This window comes from Hetaerina americana, unplaced genomic scaffold (assembly GCF_022747635.1).
Source record: "Hetaerina americana unplaced genomic scaffold, ioHetAmer1.1.p SCAF_23, whole genome shotgun sequence".
NCBI classification, from domain to species: domain Eukaryota; kingdom Metazoa; phylum Arthropoda; class Insecta; order Odonata; family Calopterygidae; genus Hetaerina; species Hetaerina americana.
Window position 1 is genome coordinate 5,117,417 of NW_027286797.1, and position 18,227 is coordinate 5,135,643.

The 18,227-nt window shown below is 38.3% G+C and overlaps 1 protein-coding gene across 4 annotated transcripts in view; it reads right to left on the reverse strand.

Annotated features, from left to right (window-relative positions):
* Dlg5 (Discs large 5) overlaps window positions 1–18,227 on the reverse strand; it is a 125,686-nt gene that overhangs the window by 55,937 nt on the left and 51,522 nt on the right. For all 4 annotated transcript variants that reach the window (XM_071586502.1, XM_071586499.1, XM_071586500.1 and 1 more), the window contains exons 19-21: window positions 15,151–15,382; window positions 14,880–15,066; window positions 10,943–11,531 (exon numbers count right to left, since the gene is read on the reverse strand). In XM_071586502.1, the coding sequence (XP_071442603.1) occupies window positions 10,943–11,531; window positions 14,880–15,066; window positions 15,151–15,382 (1,008 nt within the window). The remainder of the gene's footprint in view (window positions 1–10,942; window positions 11,532–14,879; window positions 15,067–15,150; window positions 15,383–18,227) is intronic.

Consider the following 18,227-nt stretch of genomic DNA (forward strand, 5'->3'; position numbering starts at 1 on the left):
AAAAACAACATCTGTTAACGTTATTATTGGTATTCTATTGGTTAAGGTAAGTTTTGAATTGAAACAGCCTATACAACCACATATTTACTTGCCTCTCTTAACAAATCACAACCTTAAATCGGCTACTAAGGTAAGTCCCTCTTCAAATGCACGTAATTCCTTCCACCCTTCATTCTGTCTCACATCCCTATCCTACTCATGCACCTTCCTGGCTTGCCTAACATCCTACCCACTATCACAATCTTAAACATCCCACTGACTACCAATATGCTTTGCATCCATATTTCCTGTCTCCTCATGATTTCTTCCATCAATCCTCTCTCTCTCCTCGACCACCATACCCAGCACGATCCCATTTGTTTCCCTTTCTGTCTACTTCACCTTCTCCATCCTTCACCACACCCACATTTCAAAAGCCTCCAATCTATGCTTATCACCTTGCTTCAATGACCATGTTTCCACACAATATGAAACCATACTACAAATCAAAGTTTTGACAAGCTGTTTTTTAACATCCTTACCCATTGTTCCTCTCATCAGTTCTTACTTCTTGTGACAGCTACTTCCCCTAATGCATTCTTTGTCTCACCTCCCTAAAACTTTGACCATTTCGTCCAGAACATTTCCGAGTTGTGTTAATTTCCCCCACCAACTCTAGTTCATGAGCCTGGTTTTTACTATTTTACTTTTTACTTTATTTAGCTTTTCTCATTCTCAAAAATCATATAACCTTGGTTTTGTTCAAATTTATTCTCATCCCATACCTACTGCAATGACTTTCCAATGCCCTCAGCTTGGCTCACTGACAAACTAAACCTTGATCTTCTGCAAGCTAACTGATTTTATTAATTCCCCACCAGGTCTCATTCCTATCTGGCTCTGCATCCCCTACTCCCACCTGAGCAGTCTGAGACACATCTTCGTCGTGGATAAGCCTCTTGCCCCTCCAACCTACTCCTATTTTCTGCAATACATTCATTAATTCTACCCTATTCACTCAATCAATTGCATTCTTAAAATATACAAAACAGACATATACATCCTGATTGCACTCAGTGTTCCTCTTTATTATTGTCCTCATCACTCCAATGGCATCATGAGTGCCTCTCCCCATTCTGGACCCAAATTCATTTTCCCTTTTCTACATCCTCTTATTGATATTTCTGAGAACCAGTTTAGCTGAGTGTGAAATCAAACTTATTGCTCTGTATTCCTCACATACTGCTGCCTTTCCCTTCTTTTAGAATAGGAACTAACTCTGATCTGATGAAATCTTTCACCCAAATTCCATCCTCATAAAAGCTAAGAATTAGTCCATGAAAAATCTTTCTCCCGCATTCTTGTAAGTGTTTAAGAAGTTTCACGTGAATATTGTCTACCTTCATGGCTGTATTTCATTTCAATTCCCCTAATGATCTTTACATCTCCTCATTGAAAAAGCCTGGATCTATGCTTTCCTTATCTACTTCATATTATCATGCTATGTCTGACCATATTGTCCTAATGTCTTTATCATACACAGTTCCTCTATATATTCCTTCTATCTCTCTTCAATTCGCCATGGCTAATTGAATGAAATTTCTGAATTATCTCTGATATTTGTGTGGATTTTCCCATCTTAGTTCCTCAGGTGCTTTTACCTTCCTGGACAGCGTACCAATTTCACCTTTTCCCAGTGAGCTTTGAATATCCCTACACTGTCTTCAACCACTCATGTTTCATCCTGTTTGTTCTCAACTCAGTTTATTATTTAACTCTTTGTACTCACTTTTATCTAACTCTGAATTTACATTCTTCCATTTCCTTCTCTCGTCTATCTTTCTTATCATTTCACCTATAATCCATCGTTTCCCATTTACTTTTCCCAATGTTTCATTTGCTCCTTTTGATGTGTATTGCTGATTTGTTCCCATTTTCCCTTTCAAGTTCCTAGCTCCCTTTCCTCACTCAGGATTTTCCCTAAAGCCTGCTGATACTCCTTTCTTGCGGTTTCTTTTGACACTTCTTTATTCCAATCCCTAACCTGCCTTCCGTTTTATATTTTTTAATCGAATACTACAACTCATTGCTACTACTTTAAGGTCAGTTTGATCCACTTTCAGAAAACTACAAATTAATCATACTGTTCCTTAATCTGTGCCTCATCATAACATAGTCGAACTAATAGCTTCCTGAATAATTATGCCTTTTGTGGTGTCCCAACCAAGTGTTTGCAATGATTAACCTCTTTCTACAGCAGAACTATTTTGCTCCCCTCAGTTAATTCATATTCCAAAACCATAGTACCCTACCTCACTACTATGTCTTATTTTGCCTACCATCACGTTCCAACATGCCATCATTATCAAATATTAACTCTCCAGGAACAACTGGAACTGTCCTCTAACTAATCATATATCCTATCAACTTCTTTTTCCTTATGATTGCTTGGTAGCAAGTTGACCTGAAAATGATCAAGCTTAAGCTTTTGCTTTTAACAATAATGTTCTTTCAGTTGCTTTCTCTATATTTACGAAATTTCTTCCTATCTTTTTATTCATTTGGATTATTGTCACTCCTCACTGGCTCTCTTCCCCTCCACTGCATATTACTCTGAAACTATCACTCCTGGTATCCTTCTATCTCACCTCGCAATGGACCTAATAAATCTATATTTCCTCTCTTCATCTCAAGCTTTATATTTCATAATTTTCCTACCCTCAACATCGTCCTAGCATTCCAAGACCCTAGTCCTAACTAGTGTAGTCCTCTTTTGTGCATCCTGTGTTGCTGCTATTGCTTTCTCTTGGCATGAATTTCATCAGATGACGACCTTGGAAGCCATGCCTCTACGGCTGCTGAGCATGACACACAGCTGATTGGACTGAGTCCTGTAGTTGCCAGAGCTCATAATTGAATCTATGTCCATCATAGTGTCATGAGATAAATAATTGCGGTGGTTTCCCGATACTCTTCCTCAATATTGTTTCTAACAAGACACTTATCACTCAGTCAGTAGCTGTCCCACAGGGGTCAGATGACTTTGCAGCTGCCTGAGGACCAGACTACCTTTCGTCTGGCTCTTACCCTTCGACCTATCTGGAATGGGTGACCCTACCAGGAGAAATATTATCCCTCACACCAGCGCAGCTCTAGCGGTCATCAGAATGCATAAGTTCTTCCACCTAGTCAAGGTTGTAATACATAACTGCACACACATTAGGAGGAAATAATGAGCAGTGACAACAATTACATTTCCTGCAAACCTACCTCCCTGCTGGCTGGTCTATCAGTCTGACAACATGACTCCCTTCAAAATGTCTGACAACATGACTCCCTTCAAAATGTCTCACTCGATAACTATTATAAAGTTTCAATAATTGCCTTGCTCCCACCAACTGACTCTCCTATCAAACCCTCGAGCGGGCCTGCATGTGACTTTTTTAAGCCTACGGGCATACATCACTCAATGTTTCTCATTAGCTTCATTTCTGCCATCCCTTTCAACTGCACAACCAAATCCTCACCCCTCTACGCCCTTTCCCGCCTTCCTTCACCCCCTTTCCAACCTCTTCAGTCCTCTCCTCTCCTTCCTCCCAATGAAAAAGTTGGCTACGCCCGCAATAATTCCAATTCAATTTCTTTAGAGTGAGTTTCTTTTTATTGTGTGCTCTGTTTTTTATTTTCTAGGGTACACCTAACTGGTGCTATTCAACAGTTAAATATAGCTTCATGAGACACACACACATACATATAAATCTGCATATATCTTTAATTATTTGCATCCATGAATACTCTTTAAGGTCAACTCTTTCAACTTCTGAATGAGCATTTTGTGATCAGATGATTTACGTCATTTCCTATGAAATTAAAAAAAAACTGACCTTCATTTCCTTCATCCTGACTTTCCTATACATTATAATATGGAACACCAGAAACCATAGTCATCCAAATCCTAATATACTTAACATCCACCTTCAAGAAACACCAAATTTTCCCACAAAATTCCCACCTGCCTTCAATGCCGTGATATTTCGAAAACACTTCCACATATGAGATTTAGAACTTGTCCTGTGAGTGAAAATATTGCCCCTTAAGTAAACTCCTGAGACAGTTTACCGAAGAATCACTTCACAGCCTGACAAGCAATCAAACCTGAGCCTGACAAGTTATCAAACAAAAAGTATAAAATAACCAAGTATATGGCGCCAGGGATGTGTCATGGGATAGATCAGTGTACAGCTGATTTCTTAGTCTTGGGCATTGAAGACAGTCAGAAAATATCTTAATAGCGAGGAAATTAACTATATACTTTTTCTGTCAATTGCTCCTTCTTTACGATGCTCTGGCCTTTTATAATTTACAGGTCAATCGTATTGACTTGCTTTCTTGCAAGTTTCATGCCACCATTTAGGTATTATTAACCTACACTTTTGGCATATCCTGTCAAATTACACCTTTGAAAATATTCAATCTCTATGCTTTTCCATCTTTCATGTGATGACTTCTCATCATATTCTCTATTTTATTTCAAAATAACTCATGATATATATATACTTAAAAGTTTATTCAAAGAGAATTGTTGAATATTATATCTAAAATTATGAAAATATTTGACATTTTTTCCAGGTTATTCAGACAGAATGATTTCATGTCATAGTCCTGACAATTTTTTGAATTAAAATTAATGGTAGGTTATTCAAAATCTGGGGTGGAGTGGTCAACCAGTGGTTGGAGTACTAAGCTGATGACCAGAAAGCCTGGGTTCGATCCTGGGTGAGGGCACCCTAAGCTTTACCCAAACTGCAGGATTTTTCTGGTATCAGATATTCCTGGGAAACCATTAGTGGTACAGGGAGAAGAACTGTGCCCCATTAACTTACCAATGTGTCAATTTCACATGCTACTGGGCTTAGTACTAAATGAGCTCTACCTTCTAACCGACCTTTGGGTTGATTACTAAGGTTTTCTGAATTCAAAAGTTCTGCTTTCAAATTGCAGTGAATCGAGTGATTTCAAATTAATTGGAAGTAGAGTATTACCTAATTACTTTAATGACTTGAAAGAAGTCTTGACATTGAAAGAAGCCATTTGTTGGAACCATAGTTCTTGGTGAAATGCTGTTGGTTCAGCTATCAAACTGTGTTGGCAATATTTTATACCGATTGATGAAACAGGTTAAATAAATTGTATTCGTTGTAATGGTCAAATCAATAAATGGTCATTTCTGAGAGAGCAAATATTGCGAAGGACATACATGATGTATCAAGCGCTGAAATGAGTTGACGACTTTAACTGCAAAGGCCTGTGACAAAACTCCTCCCATGACACAAACTTTGGGCTTTCTCGTAGATGGGATTTCTTATAAGACACCAATACGTTTTATGAAAAGGGATGTGATGAAGATGAAGACAAAAATGAGGTGACTAACCCTGAATAAATGGTCATATAGAAAACAATTTGGTCCCATGGAACTAGAGTCAGCAGAGGAATTAATCTAGAGAAGTATGCAAAATGCAGATGACACATGCAAATTCTCACTAGAATTGAAACACCCACTCCTGCGTTTCCAGCAGATACTACTTCCAATAAGTTCATGGAAATACACCAGATAACTTCTCTCCAGATGATTAAGTTAAAATCAATAGATTTTACATTTTCTGAAGTATTTTATTTTTACTGCATAACTTAGCCAGTTTTAATTTTCATTAGGGCATTACACAGATCCACCTGGATTTCAATATCCCAAACAAGTACTGAAACACTCATTTACTGCTTTAATAATAATTGGATATGGTATTTTGGGTGAAATATGCTAAATATGGAGTAATTGTAAATTTTGTACTCACATTTTATTGTGCTACACATTCATTTTTTGATTTTGTTAACTTACTGAGTTATCTAAACATGGTATGATTTATTTTTAATTAAGAATTGCATCGATGAAAACTGTTGCAAGTTAAAACACATTCAGTTTGCCCACAGTATTGATAAGAGGTATTATAAAAATTTGCAATGAAATGTTGCCTTTGCCTGAACTAATCATCATTCGAGGCCTACGCAATGATACATGAGGCTTCTAGAGAGTCTGTTCTTCACTAGAGCACAGCTAGAAGATGGTTTAAAATATTCAAAAAGCGAAAACAATCAATTTCAAAGGAAATTGGACCTGGAGCTTCAATCTGTTGGAATTAAACATCAACACTGCTGTGACAATTGGGATAAAATTTCATCGAGTACAGTTGAAAGGACTTCTGGAAATGGTGAAAATTTCATTTGGTGCAAATTACACGTTAGTAATAGAAAAGCACAGATGTATTTGTACACTGTAGGTGCCATGAAACGCACTGTAAAAACCCAATTATCTTATATAAATTAATGAGAAGTATGTTCCTCAGCCTCCCTGTTGTCCACACCAGGCCTCATGCGACTTTTTCCTCCTCCCCAATGGGAAGAAACAACTTTGTGGGAAGCATTTTTCATCATCAGAAGTGGGCATACGTGAATTGAGCGTTTCAACTTGCAATGGCTACCACTTATGCAACATGAGACAACTCAATGAAACTTACATCACATAGCTATTGAACAATTAGCCTGCATACTAAGATAAATCTCTCTATTTTTAATTAATACTTTTGTCATATTCAACAAAATGGGGATTTCATACTCAAAGTTCTATAGACAGAAGATAACAAGAAATTTTTGAAATTATTAATTACTCTCGTCACATTAATGTCATTAATATGTAAAACAGTGTCATGCACTGTCATATATCATATCAGAATTATACATCTTCACTAGCAAAATATTGTGTCTTGTTTTTTTACCTCATAATATCTCTATTGAGTGAAAGTAAGTCCTGTGTGCCAAAGTTGGACTTTTTACTGAAAATATACCCATGCTAAAGCAAACATAAATAATAAACAAAACTGCTTTCAAAATCAATGTGAAATGGAATAAATATTGCAATTATAAAAATATCTATGTAATAATTTGATTCTGGTGAAATGATAATGATACAAATGGTAAATGTATACATGATGAGAGGATTTAAAGTACTATGTACTGACAGTAACTACTTTGTGGAATATCAATTACCTAGAATATATCTTCCATGGAGGGTATGATATATGATTTTATATCATTAATTAATTTTAATAATGGAATTGCCGGTAAAACAAAAATATTATAAATTCCAAAGAAACTGCGGGAGATGCCGCAACAGTAACTTTTAACGGAGTCATCCGCTAATGTGCATTTCAATGCAACAATTTCAGAGCGTAAAAATCATTCGCCTTCAAGGCGAATGATTTTTACGCTCTGAAATTGTTGCATTGAAAAATATTATACATTATTATAAACAAATTATGCAAAAACTTTTCTATAAGAAAAATGCCTAGAATTAGAGTCTCTCTAGAAGCAAAATCTCATTGGTATTCAGCCAACTAAGAGGCTACAGGTGTCTCTAGATAAGACTCTCAACATGCTTCAAATGAAATTGGCAAGCATGTGTAATTCCCACTTGCCCAGGAATATGTTTTCTTCCTTCCCTTTTCTGCAAATTCAAAATGAGGGCCATTATGCACAGTGGCATTTATTTAAGCTCATCACGATATGATGGATGCTTCGCCCAAAACACTACGATGAGAATTAAAATTTAGAATGACTTCAATTAACTCCTTACGCTGGAACGTGGCAACTCTCATCTCTCTCAAATCCATGAGAAATTTTGTGAGACAAGTACTCAAGTGAAAAACCTAGCAGTATATAAGTTTATGTAGTTAAGTTTTAGTGAGTTAGTAGTCTCAAACTATCAATTAGTATTTGATTGGAAAAATTAGTTAACAAAAGCCATGCTCACCATCCCACCACAGCAGCTTTGCATGACACCATCACACATCATCATTCGAATCCATGTGGATATTTTCCCTAAGCCGTGATTCACTGAATCTGGTAGATTAATAATTAGAATGTAACATATACTGTGCACAATCTATTTCTAATGATTTGAAGGAAAAGGTGATTTTGATGAGAGATATCATACGCCCATCACTCACAATCTAAAAATATCTTAAATACTTATGCTAGGCCAACTTGGAAAATGCAATTTAATAACAATCCGTTTAGAATTTATTCTAAGAAACTTAAAATACTTTTTAACGAGTCCCATAGCTAACTCAAAATTTAAAAGTAAAAAAAAATTGAAGACTTATGACTGTGATTCCCAGTGAAATTATTTTGATCAGGGACTGATGGATCAAAACCAAAATTTGTTCAAACCATTATCTGGATCTGAATCCTTTCTATCTAAAATCAGGAAGTACACATTGAAATTCTTCAACATTATGAGTCATTCGCATTTATTTGGTGTCTGAATTCAATTCAAAACAGTTCATTTTTTGCAATAATTATGTATTTTTTACTATACTTAGTTTCCATTCACAGCTTTAAAAAAAATTTTGTTCATAGTAAATTTACATTCTACATAATTAAGTAGTTGAAGCGAAGTGTTTTCAACTTTAAAACACAATTTTGTTAATCTCAAAAGCATATAACTACTGTTAACTCATTTTCACTTCTGATCACATTTAAGGCAATATTCAACTGTTATGCACAATTTTAATTACTATGACAGAAAAAAACATACTTCATTGCCATAGCGCTCATGACTTATCTGTTCTATACATAGATACTTCTTATTCAGATGCTACAATGAAAGAATAATAATGCTCGGCAAAAATTCACAGAGAAAATGTTCCATTTCCACTGCCTGCTGTAGAGATATTCACACAATTTCAAGGTTGATCTTAAATTATCTTTACACAAAAGGTGGTCTTTGCTTGAGGGATAGATAGCCATTGGCACACTTGAAAAAAATATCATCACTCCAAGGTTTGATACAAATGATTGGAGATATCTCTAAATATAACAAGTTAGTTTTTGTCACTAATGCACAATAATAAAACTGTCACCATATTATTTAATTTGTAATTTTGTGAGGCCTTATTGAAACATTTTCAAAGATAGGTTCCTGCAGTCAAAGTACGACTATATTCAAACGTTTGGAATGCTAAAAGATCCAAAGGTTCACTATGCAGTCACAGTTTTGCTTATACACAAATGAACAATAAAACTCATTCTGCCATTTAATGGCTTAAGCAAAGAATTATTAAAATTCGTTGCTAAAGCTGGTTGATAATTTAAATTGTTTTAAATGCATACAAACGCATTGGTTATTCAAGTTCAAAAATATGAATGCCAAATTGAGGAAAACCTCACATTTATCACTCATTGTAATTAACCAAAAATAATATTTCATTAAAAAGGGGAGGTTTATTGCAGAACAAAGTGCACAGCCATCTCCAAACTCCTTTGTGGGCGCAGCATGAACAAACAAGTATGCCGCGTGATCAGATTGCCCTGACTCATCCAAAACATCTTATCGCACACGTTTTCTGACTTCATCAATTATCTCCATAATAAGGAATATTTGTTTGCAGGAGATATTACTGCAGCCACTTAATGCATGATAATATCTTAAGAGGAGAATCTTCATAATTAATTTATACCATAATGTCATGGCTCCACATGGAATTCACTCCATGTCATGCCTATATAATGACATGGTAACCTAACATGGTATCAAAATGCATGAATTATTGGAGTAATAACATGAAATGACAAATGCTCATTGATATTAAGGTCACCAATCCTCTTTCAGGCTTTCATTTATAACTGCAGCCAGTGCACCTACAAGTATATCATGTCCAAACAATAATATTATGAAAATTTTCTAGTTTAGGAATTTGGCATCAGAAATCGAAGGACGCTTCAACGTATGCCTACCCTCAAATTTAAAAGAATTCATGTCGAAACTGGATGAACATATAGTCAACTGACACCTACTGCTACAACTTGTCACTGCTGCAAAGGTTCAGTACTTATGCAACCAGATCAACCGGAATACAAGAGCCTATGACACAATTGATTAGATTAGAATATCAAATCCAATGGCTTAGCAGGAAATGATGGAATCCCTGAATCTTGACTCCACCCCAGATTTTTATGTGAAGATAAGGATGAATGATATTTAAAAATGACCTTGAGCATGAGTCTGATGAGATTGAGATTGACTTAAATTATGGGTTATATACATAAAATGGCTATTAATTCTAAGATGATAGGGTTTTACCACAAACCATTTTGGAATCAACTTGATGCGCATAGAGAGAGTAAAAAACATACAATTGTCTTCTATGAAAGAATACAATGTAGTCACATTGATATGGGGAAGTTTTAATGCAATTTTATCATTGCATGAAAAAAATTAAAATTGATTTTAAAATCATAAATTTTTAGGACAATTATACTCATTTCAAATCTATCACTGAAAAATAATTAGCAAATTTCTAATTTCTGACTCTCAGAAGGAAGGCATTTTTACAATCAAAAGCTGTCTGTGGACCTCGGATCAATTAATAATGGCAATGTTAATTATTACACCAGCTACAGGAAGGGATAATCTGAATAATTAAGTAGGTTTCTATTAAACAGGCGTTTATTGATGTATCATTCTAAATATGTGTGTGAGACCATTAGAGGATATATACACAGAATTCCAACAGAGTAAATAGAATTCCAATTATTTCACCCCTCTCAGCCTTTCTTTAGATGAATGCCTAGGTATTATAAAGTCAACAATCAAATGCCTACTGAAAGTACCTGATATTATGCCAGATATGCCACAGGAAACTTTTTCTCCACCTGAACAGTCATTTTTACCAAGGTGAGTACCAAGTGAACAGATCTACAATCTACACCACACCCACACATACATAGTGTTACTCCACACAGAAACAAACCCAAGGATGAGATGAGTGTGTGAGTTTTGCGATTAGATTCTAGTCTGAAATGCATAAAAGTGTGTTTGTGAGGGATGTACAGTGTTAGATGCACAACCAACCTGACGGGCATAAGGGGGCTCGAAGCAGTGTGAGCGTGCCTCCGAGTGGGATGTCTCCCCGGGGGGAGGTGCAGGCGGCAGGAGGAGTGGAGAGGGCGAGGAGGAATGCCTGGGGGAGCGCAGGAGAGGTGATGAAGCATGGGGTCCATGGTGTGGGTGCGGGTGGTGCGGGTGGGGCGCAGGTGGCAAGAACGGGGGTGGCTCTGTGGGGTAGGGGTGCGGGTGGGGAGGGGAGGACAGGGGCCTCCCGCTGTGCGGCCTCGAGTGGGCCCACCCATGAGAGGGGGACTCGCTCCCCCCCTCCGAGGACAACGCTCCAACCCCTGACCTGCTCCCTCCCCCACCCTTTTTCCGCACATAGTACTCCAGCACCTCCCGTCCAATATTCCCTGACTTCACAGAGAAGTCGATGGTGCCGTCATCGGGCTGCTGCGACCCGGCTCCCCTGGGTGATGGAGGCAGGCCGGTGGCCACTGCAAACAGGGACTTGAAGGGGGTGTGCGAGAGGGGCCCTGCTCCCGAGGGGGAATTTCCATCCTTGCTGTCCCCTCGCCTCCTCCGGGAAGTGCAGTCTCCTTCTGGGGGATACCTGCACGGGGGACAGACATGCAAATCGACCTTTGGGTAACGACACTCAAGAAGAAACAAAGAGGGGAGGAATGGCTTTCGTGGAAATAGTCATGAATGGATGGTTGAAAAAGATTGCCGCCCAGATGCATATTTACAGGGCAAAATGAAAAGCAGGACGTCCACGCAATCAATTTCAATCATCTGTGAATGGGATGGCTCAGATTGGAGCTGGCTCACAAACTCCTCCTCTAAAGCCATTGCTATTCCAGCATAAGTTTACATTTACAAACTTTGAATTTTTAAGAGCAGGTTAACTTTACCAATGCAAAGAAAAACTAGGCAAATGGTATCACCATTCAGTGTTGGATAAAAATTAAACAGTACTAAATACTTGCAAAGTGCAGAACGCCTATGCATCACTAGGCCGGTAACAATCTTACAGAATGAGATCTAAAGCAGGGCATGCACAAGATCAATTAGAATTAGCATTGCTATTAATTATTAGGGAAGGCAACAAACAACTTAGGTAACAGGATTCCTTTCAATCAAAAAAAAATTTCACCATTAAAATTAACTATGAATAGTATCGTAAAACATCAATGGTGATAATGAGCAGCCCCAACTTACTCCTTTTTTTTAGTTTTCTCCCAATTTAAACAGCATCTTATTACTGCTGCTTGATCTCCTGGGGGCTGGTTTGCCGTTAAGTCTTTCACTACACAGTCAAATTCTGACCTGAGGACTGTCTCCTTCTTCACCACCAGGAGAATTATCCTCTTCCACTATGTTTGCCTCCATTTATTTTCTGTCGAAAAGGTTCTCTCGATACTCTTTCTATCCCTTTCTTTTTTCCTCATCTTCAGCATGAATTTCACTGTTTTCAAAAATGGCATTGATATTTGCTCTGCATTCATAGAAATGGTGTCTCACAATTCTGTTAGCTGCTTCACATTTTCCAAAGACGAGGTCATGCTGACCTCCCTTGCATGGGGTCTTCCCTTCCAACAGGATACTCTATGAAAAAACAAAGTCATTTGGTTTTCCTTCTTCTCAAGTTTGCAGTTAATTTGGTATTGCCTTTACCTATCTTCTGCCTTCTTCCAAGTGCATCTTTGTTGGCAGTTCTAAATGTGCCTGGGAAACCTAATTATTTTTTGCAGAATTCCAAAATCCTTTCTCTACATTCATTCATTACCCCAGACCTAATTTGCCTTTTTTTTCCTTCCTTGCCTTATTCAACGATTGCATTCCAGTGTCAAAATCCATTTCCATTTTCCATTCCCTCAAATTATTTATTACTTTGACAATTTTATCATATACCTCTTCCACATAACCATTATTGCCTGTGGTCACATGAACCACCTGGTGCCACTCATTTGACAGTGGGTTTCATTGCTATTGTCATCGCAATATTCCGTTCACTGTATCCTAAGAAATTCTATGCTCTCATTGCAGCGCCTTTCCACAGTACTGCGCTCACTCCAGCATCTCCATTGATTGAGCCCACATGAGTGCTCCTGGAGCTGCAACACTTAAAGTTTCCTTCCTCAAACAATTTTATCTCACTAACATCTTAAATGCCAACTCCATGCTATGCATTCCAAACTTTATATTCTTCTTTAATATCTCAAATGCCCAGAATGAATAGAAATTTCAAGCAATGATCCAAAATTGATTGACATATTTGATGGATACACTCTCTCTCGAGTAGTCCCCGCCCAGAGACCCTAATGAGAAATAGTTTACCTTTGGAAAATGTTAAACTAGAGGTTTTCATCACATCTGACATTTGATTCAAGAAAGGAGGAAATTGGTGAGCAGCTGCTCCTTGAGAAGACATCAGGGATGCTTCCTGCTGCTTTCCACATTGCAGCAATTCAATCATTTAAGAAATCCCCATAATATTTCAGGAGTGGTTTCAGGGGAGGCAACCACCAGCTAGGGTCCTTTGCACCATTGGGGATGGGTCGAAAAGGACAAAGCGTAGGGAGAAACCTTAGCCTTAACCTTAGAATTAGCCCACTCTGGACGAAAGGTGCCCGGGGGTCCAGAATTCAATGTCCAATCTGACAGACGGCGTACTCACTCAGCGTACTCCCTATAAATCACTTCAAGTGGGAATCATGACGCAACTGAAAAATATCTGCCACCTCCAGGCTTCGACACTCTTGGTGGCAAGCTAGTATGTTAGCCCCACACGTCCTGATTACCCCATATCATTAAAGACCCTTATAAATGATAATACAACATTTAACAAATTACACAAGGTGTATACACTGTTAATATTGTAAATAAAGGAGAATTTTATGAGAACATAGGCATTTAATTTTTAAATTCGCACATAGCATTTAAGCTTGACGGATTACAAATGAAAGTAGGTTAAAAATCAAAGACTTAAGGATATCCGTTTAGGATGTGTGACTTTTTTGTGTTATTAGGGCTGAGTTATATGATGTCTCATAAAATCCAATTGTTATTTAATGCGAACATTACCTCGACATGGAGATTGGCTAATTCGAATCAATAAACAAATAGGATTGCAGTTTAATGAATGTGAACACAGTAACTGCTGTGACATTGTTTGTCATTTATTAATCAGTTTAACGGTCGTGTTTTGAATTGACTAGCAGCCATGAAACAGAGTTTTCACCTCAACTGGCTGCTGAACTAACCTTCAGCTAACCATGATGTTATAAAACCAGGACTAGGAGAATAAGAAAACAAAGGGTAGTATAGAAGTCTGATGTTTCCCAAATGACTTAGGCTCAAAACCCAGGGGATGCCTTCAGACAACCATTTAAAATTCAGGCAGTGATGAAATATAAGGGTCCCAACAAAGGTCAGGGTGAGCCCCACTCTTCCTTATCATAAACCATCCTTCAGGTTGATTACTTTGAATTCACAAGTTATTTTATTACACAAATCTGTGAATTGGCTATTCCTAAGATGAAAGGTATTAAAATAATAGTTCCTCAGCCGAGGATTTATATTGTTGGAAACAAAATGACTCGAATGAATATGACTTCGGGAATAAAATATGAATATGCCAACCCTGGTGGCAGCAGAGTACCATCTCTCCCGGCCGACTCAAGAGGTTACGGGTTCGACTCCTGGCTAGGTACATTTTCCTCAAACTACGGCTTCGGCATTTGTGGTTGTTTTGTTGTTGTTTTCAAGTTGAAAAATCAGGCATTAAGGCCAAAAATGACTGTTTTCAGATTAATGATAAATGAATCAATTAAATAAATAAATGACACTCGAAATGAACAACGATGAAAGTAACTAAAATTAGCTGCTGCTTACACCAGTAAGCATAGCAAATACTGCGATCCCATTGGATTTCATAAAAATTTAAAAAATGCTCTACCTTGGAGTATTTCCGAGGATGGCTGAAAGTGGAAGGCGCTCCTTGGTACGCCTGGGATGAAGAATGGTTCCATTTGCATGAGCTATTCCAGGCCCGCCGCCCCTGCACTTTGGCCAGGTGCCACCATTCTTCTCCAATGCCTCTTCTTTCTCTCTTCTCTTGCTCCTTTTCGCAACGGTCTTCACCCCTAGGGCAAAATCAAAATATGCCAATCTTTGGAAAACAGGTCAACCTCACACGACAAAAGTTGCATTTCAAATGGAAAACTAACCATCTCCACCTTGATTCCTCCGATAGCTGTCAATCACTGAATCCAACTCTGCTATTGCATCGTCTTGCTCTGGATCACCGAGGAGGCCCGGCGACGGTGGAGGAGCTGCCGTGGGTCTCGGCACTGGATCATCCGATGCACGCTCCTTCCCTCCCCTACGGCCTCGAACCATTTCTATCTTCTCCCTTATCATCTCCCAAGCACCTCCCGTCCCAGCCCCCATCTTCCCCACCTGTGCCCAGGACAAAAAAAAGTAAATGAAACTTGCCTTGGGTAATATTTTTCCTTTTCTTCAGCTAACAAACTCAAATATAGATGATTATTACAATTGCCATTCTACCAGTTAAGGTACAAGGCTTGCATAAAAAGTATTGGTAACAATTTTTTCCTGACGTGTGCGTGAAGTATTGAATTAAGGCCATTAGTTAAGTGGGCACATGATCGCAGATCATATTGGTATTGATATGACGGCAGTGCACACCATTATCCCTGAAAATTTGGTGATGAAAAACATCTGCGCTTAACTTGTCCTGAAGGTCTTGAGCACTTGAGGCTCCAAGGCAACCAACTACCCGATGAAAACGGCATCATGACGATTCCCACTCCCCCTCACAGTCCCAACTTGGCACCAGCATATTTCCTATTTCCTTTTCTCAAAAGTGATATCCTTCCAGAAGTGCTGTCAATAAACCTTGCACACGTTTCCTGAAGGACCATCCTGAATTTGACAACCAGAGAGGATTCAATTCGTGGACAAACCTCAGCGAAAAGTGCGTTGACTCTTAAGGAATGCAATTTGAAGAATTTTGAGGCATTGTGACAATATCCCATATATATATCTATTTTTCTAGAACTTTCCCTGATAATTTTTATACAAACCATTTGGGGTCTGGATGGAAACTGGACTCACAATGGAGCAACAATAATTCCCCGCCTCTCCCACAAAACAGCCTGACGTCCAACACCACATTAAGTCGCTCTTCATCTGCCTATTCTTCCTTCCTCCCTTCATTCCGTCCAACATCCCTATCCTACTCATGCACCTTCCTCCTTTGCCCAACATTCTCGCCTTTACCAACACTCTTCAACATCCCATTCTCTATCCGAATTCTCTGTATTTATCTTTCCTGCCTCCTTTTGTAGAACCTCCCAATAAGCCCCTCTCCTCCATCACCATGCCTGGCCCTTCCTCATTTGATTTCCTTTCTGTCCATTTTACCATTTCCATCCTCCTCTACACCCACACTCCATGAAATTTATTTCTTCACAGGGCCTTAGGATATATCAAAATAAATTGAAATCAGAACAGAGCATAACTTAAGAAAAAATCTGTTTCATGGAGCCTACATTGAATTGTTATAATTTCGAAGCTTGAAATGAACTGCTTTCCAATTAATTTCTTGGATGAATTTTTCTCACCTCTATACATGCTCAGCCACATGTTACATAGGGAGTTGGTCACCACATGTACTAAGCCCTATTAGAAATGAATGGGACATCAACACAGGAAGGCATTTCCTTTTCGTAGTACCCACATTCCAATTCATTATTTAAACATTAAATACTATGGACAACTTTCAATTTTTTGAAACTAATAACGTTCAAGAAAGCCCAGATATTTCACACTTGTACTTTTTAAAGTATTTTGAACTTTCAAAGCATTTAACTTTCTTTACAATTGTAATTTTGTCAACATTTTGAAGTACTGGGAAAAGAATACCACTGAAAATCTGCAAAATGGGTAATCTGCACACAGATAATCAAGGGTTCACTGTAGTTTGAAATCAATGGATCTGTACATGGGTTTGGCCTCCTGCTGGTATCTACAGAATTTTAGCAGTTTTATCTTACTCGTTACGTAGCAAATTTAACTTTTCCACAATAGGTAATTACGAGGGTCATCCGGAAAGTAGTACCCGTTCGTGCCGCATGAAGTGCTGACGACGTGAGTAGCCGCTGGACGAGGTCAGATAGCTTCAGTGGCTTGTCTGCCTTCTCTGAGCCAAGTTGCGTGACGCTAGCATTGCCCGTGTTGTTTCTGTGATTGTTTACAATGTTTAAAAAAATTGAGAACGCCGCCAGTTGTGAAGTGAGGGCAGTGATTAAATTCCTCAATGCAAGAAACGTTCGCCCATGTGATATTCATCGCCAATTAAAGGAGGTGTATGGAGACAATGTAATGGACGAGTCGTCTGTTCGGCGGTGGTGTCGCAACTTCAACATGGGGAGTGGGAACACACACGACGATGAGCGTTCGGGGAGACCGTCTGTCATTACAGACCAACTGGTGAGCTCAGTTGACGAATTCGTGAGGAACGATCGGCGCGTCACAATTGATGACATCTGTGAGCATTTTCCCAATGTTTCTTGAACAATTGTTCATGAAATTGTTAAACACCATCTGCATTATGCAAAAATTTGTGCAAGATGGGTCCCTCGCGTATCTCAATGAGCTGGCGGCGAAGGACTATGCAGCAGGAATACAGAAACTTGTCACACGTTATGACAAATGCCTTAATTTGCTTGGAGATTATGTTGAGAAGTAGTTTAAAGTATCCTCTTTCAAATAAAATTTTTTATGTTTGTTAATATTTACTTTTGTGTCTTTATTTCACGAACGGGTACTACTTTCCGGATGACCCTCGTATATTTTCCTTTGTCCTTTTTAAATGTGCAACACAATAGCTGGCTTTGATTGAATTTTTAATATTCATACAAAACCTATTCCTAGATCAATGATCCACTGGCCTACAATTTTCTACTGTGGCCCCATTCTTATTTTCATAAATGGAAATATCTATCACAGCTTCCAATTCTGAGGAGTTTTGCCATACTTAAGAATAGGGTTTCCAGGTATGGCATTCAATCTCTTTTACTTAATTTGAAAGGGCTTTATGTTTGGTCAGCCCAAGAATGTTTTGATATTGCAGCACATTATCTTGCTATTCCTAACTGTACTGTTGTGAGTCATGCCCAATGAGATGCCTGATTTATTGTGAATGCCAATTAGGATATCAAATTTTAAATGTATAATGATGAAAATGTATTGAATAAATTTGGCTTGATTTGGATAAGAA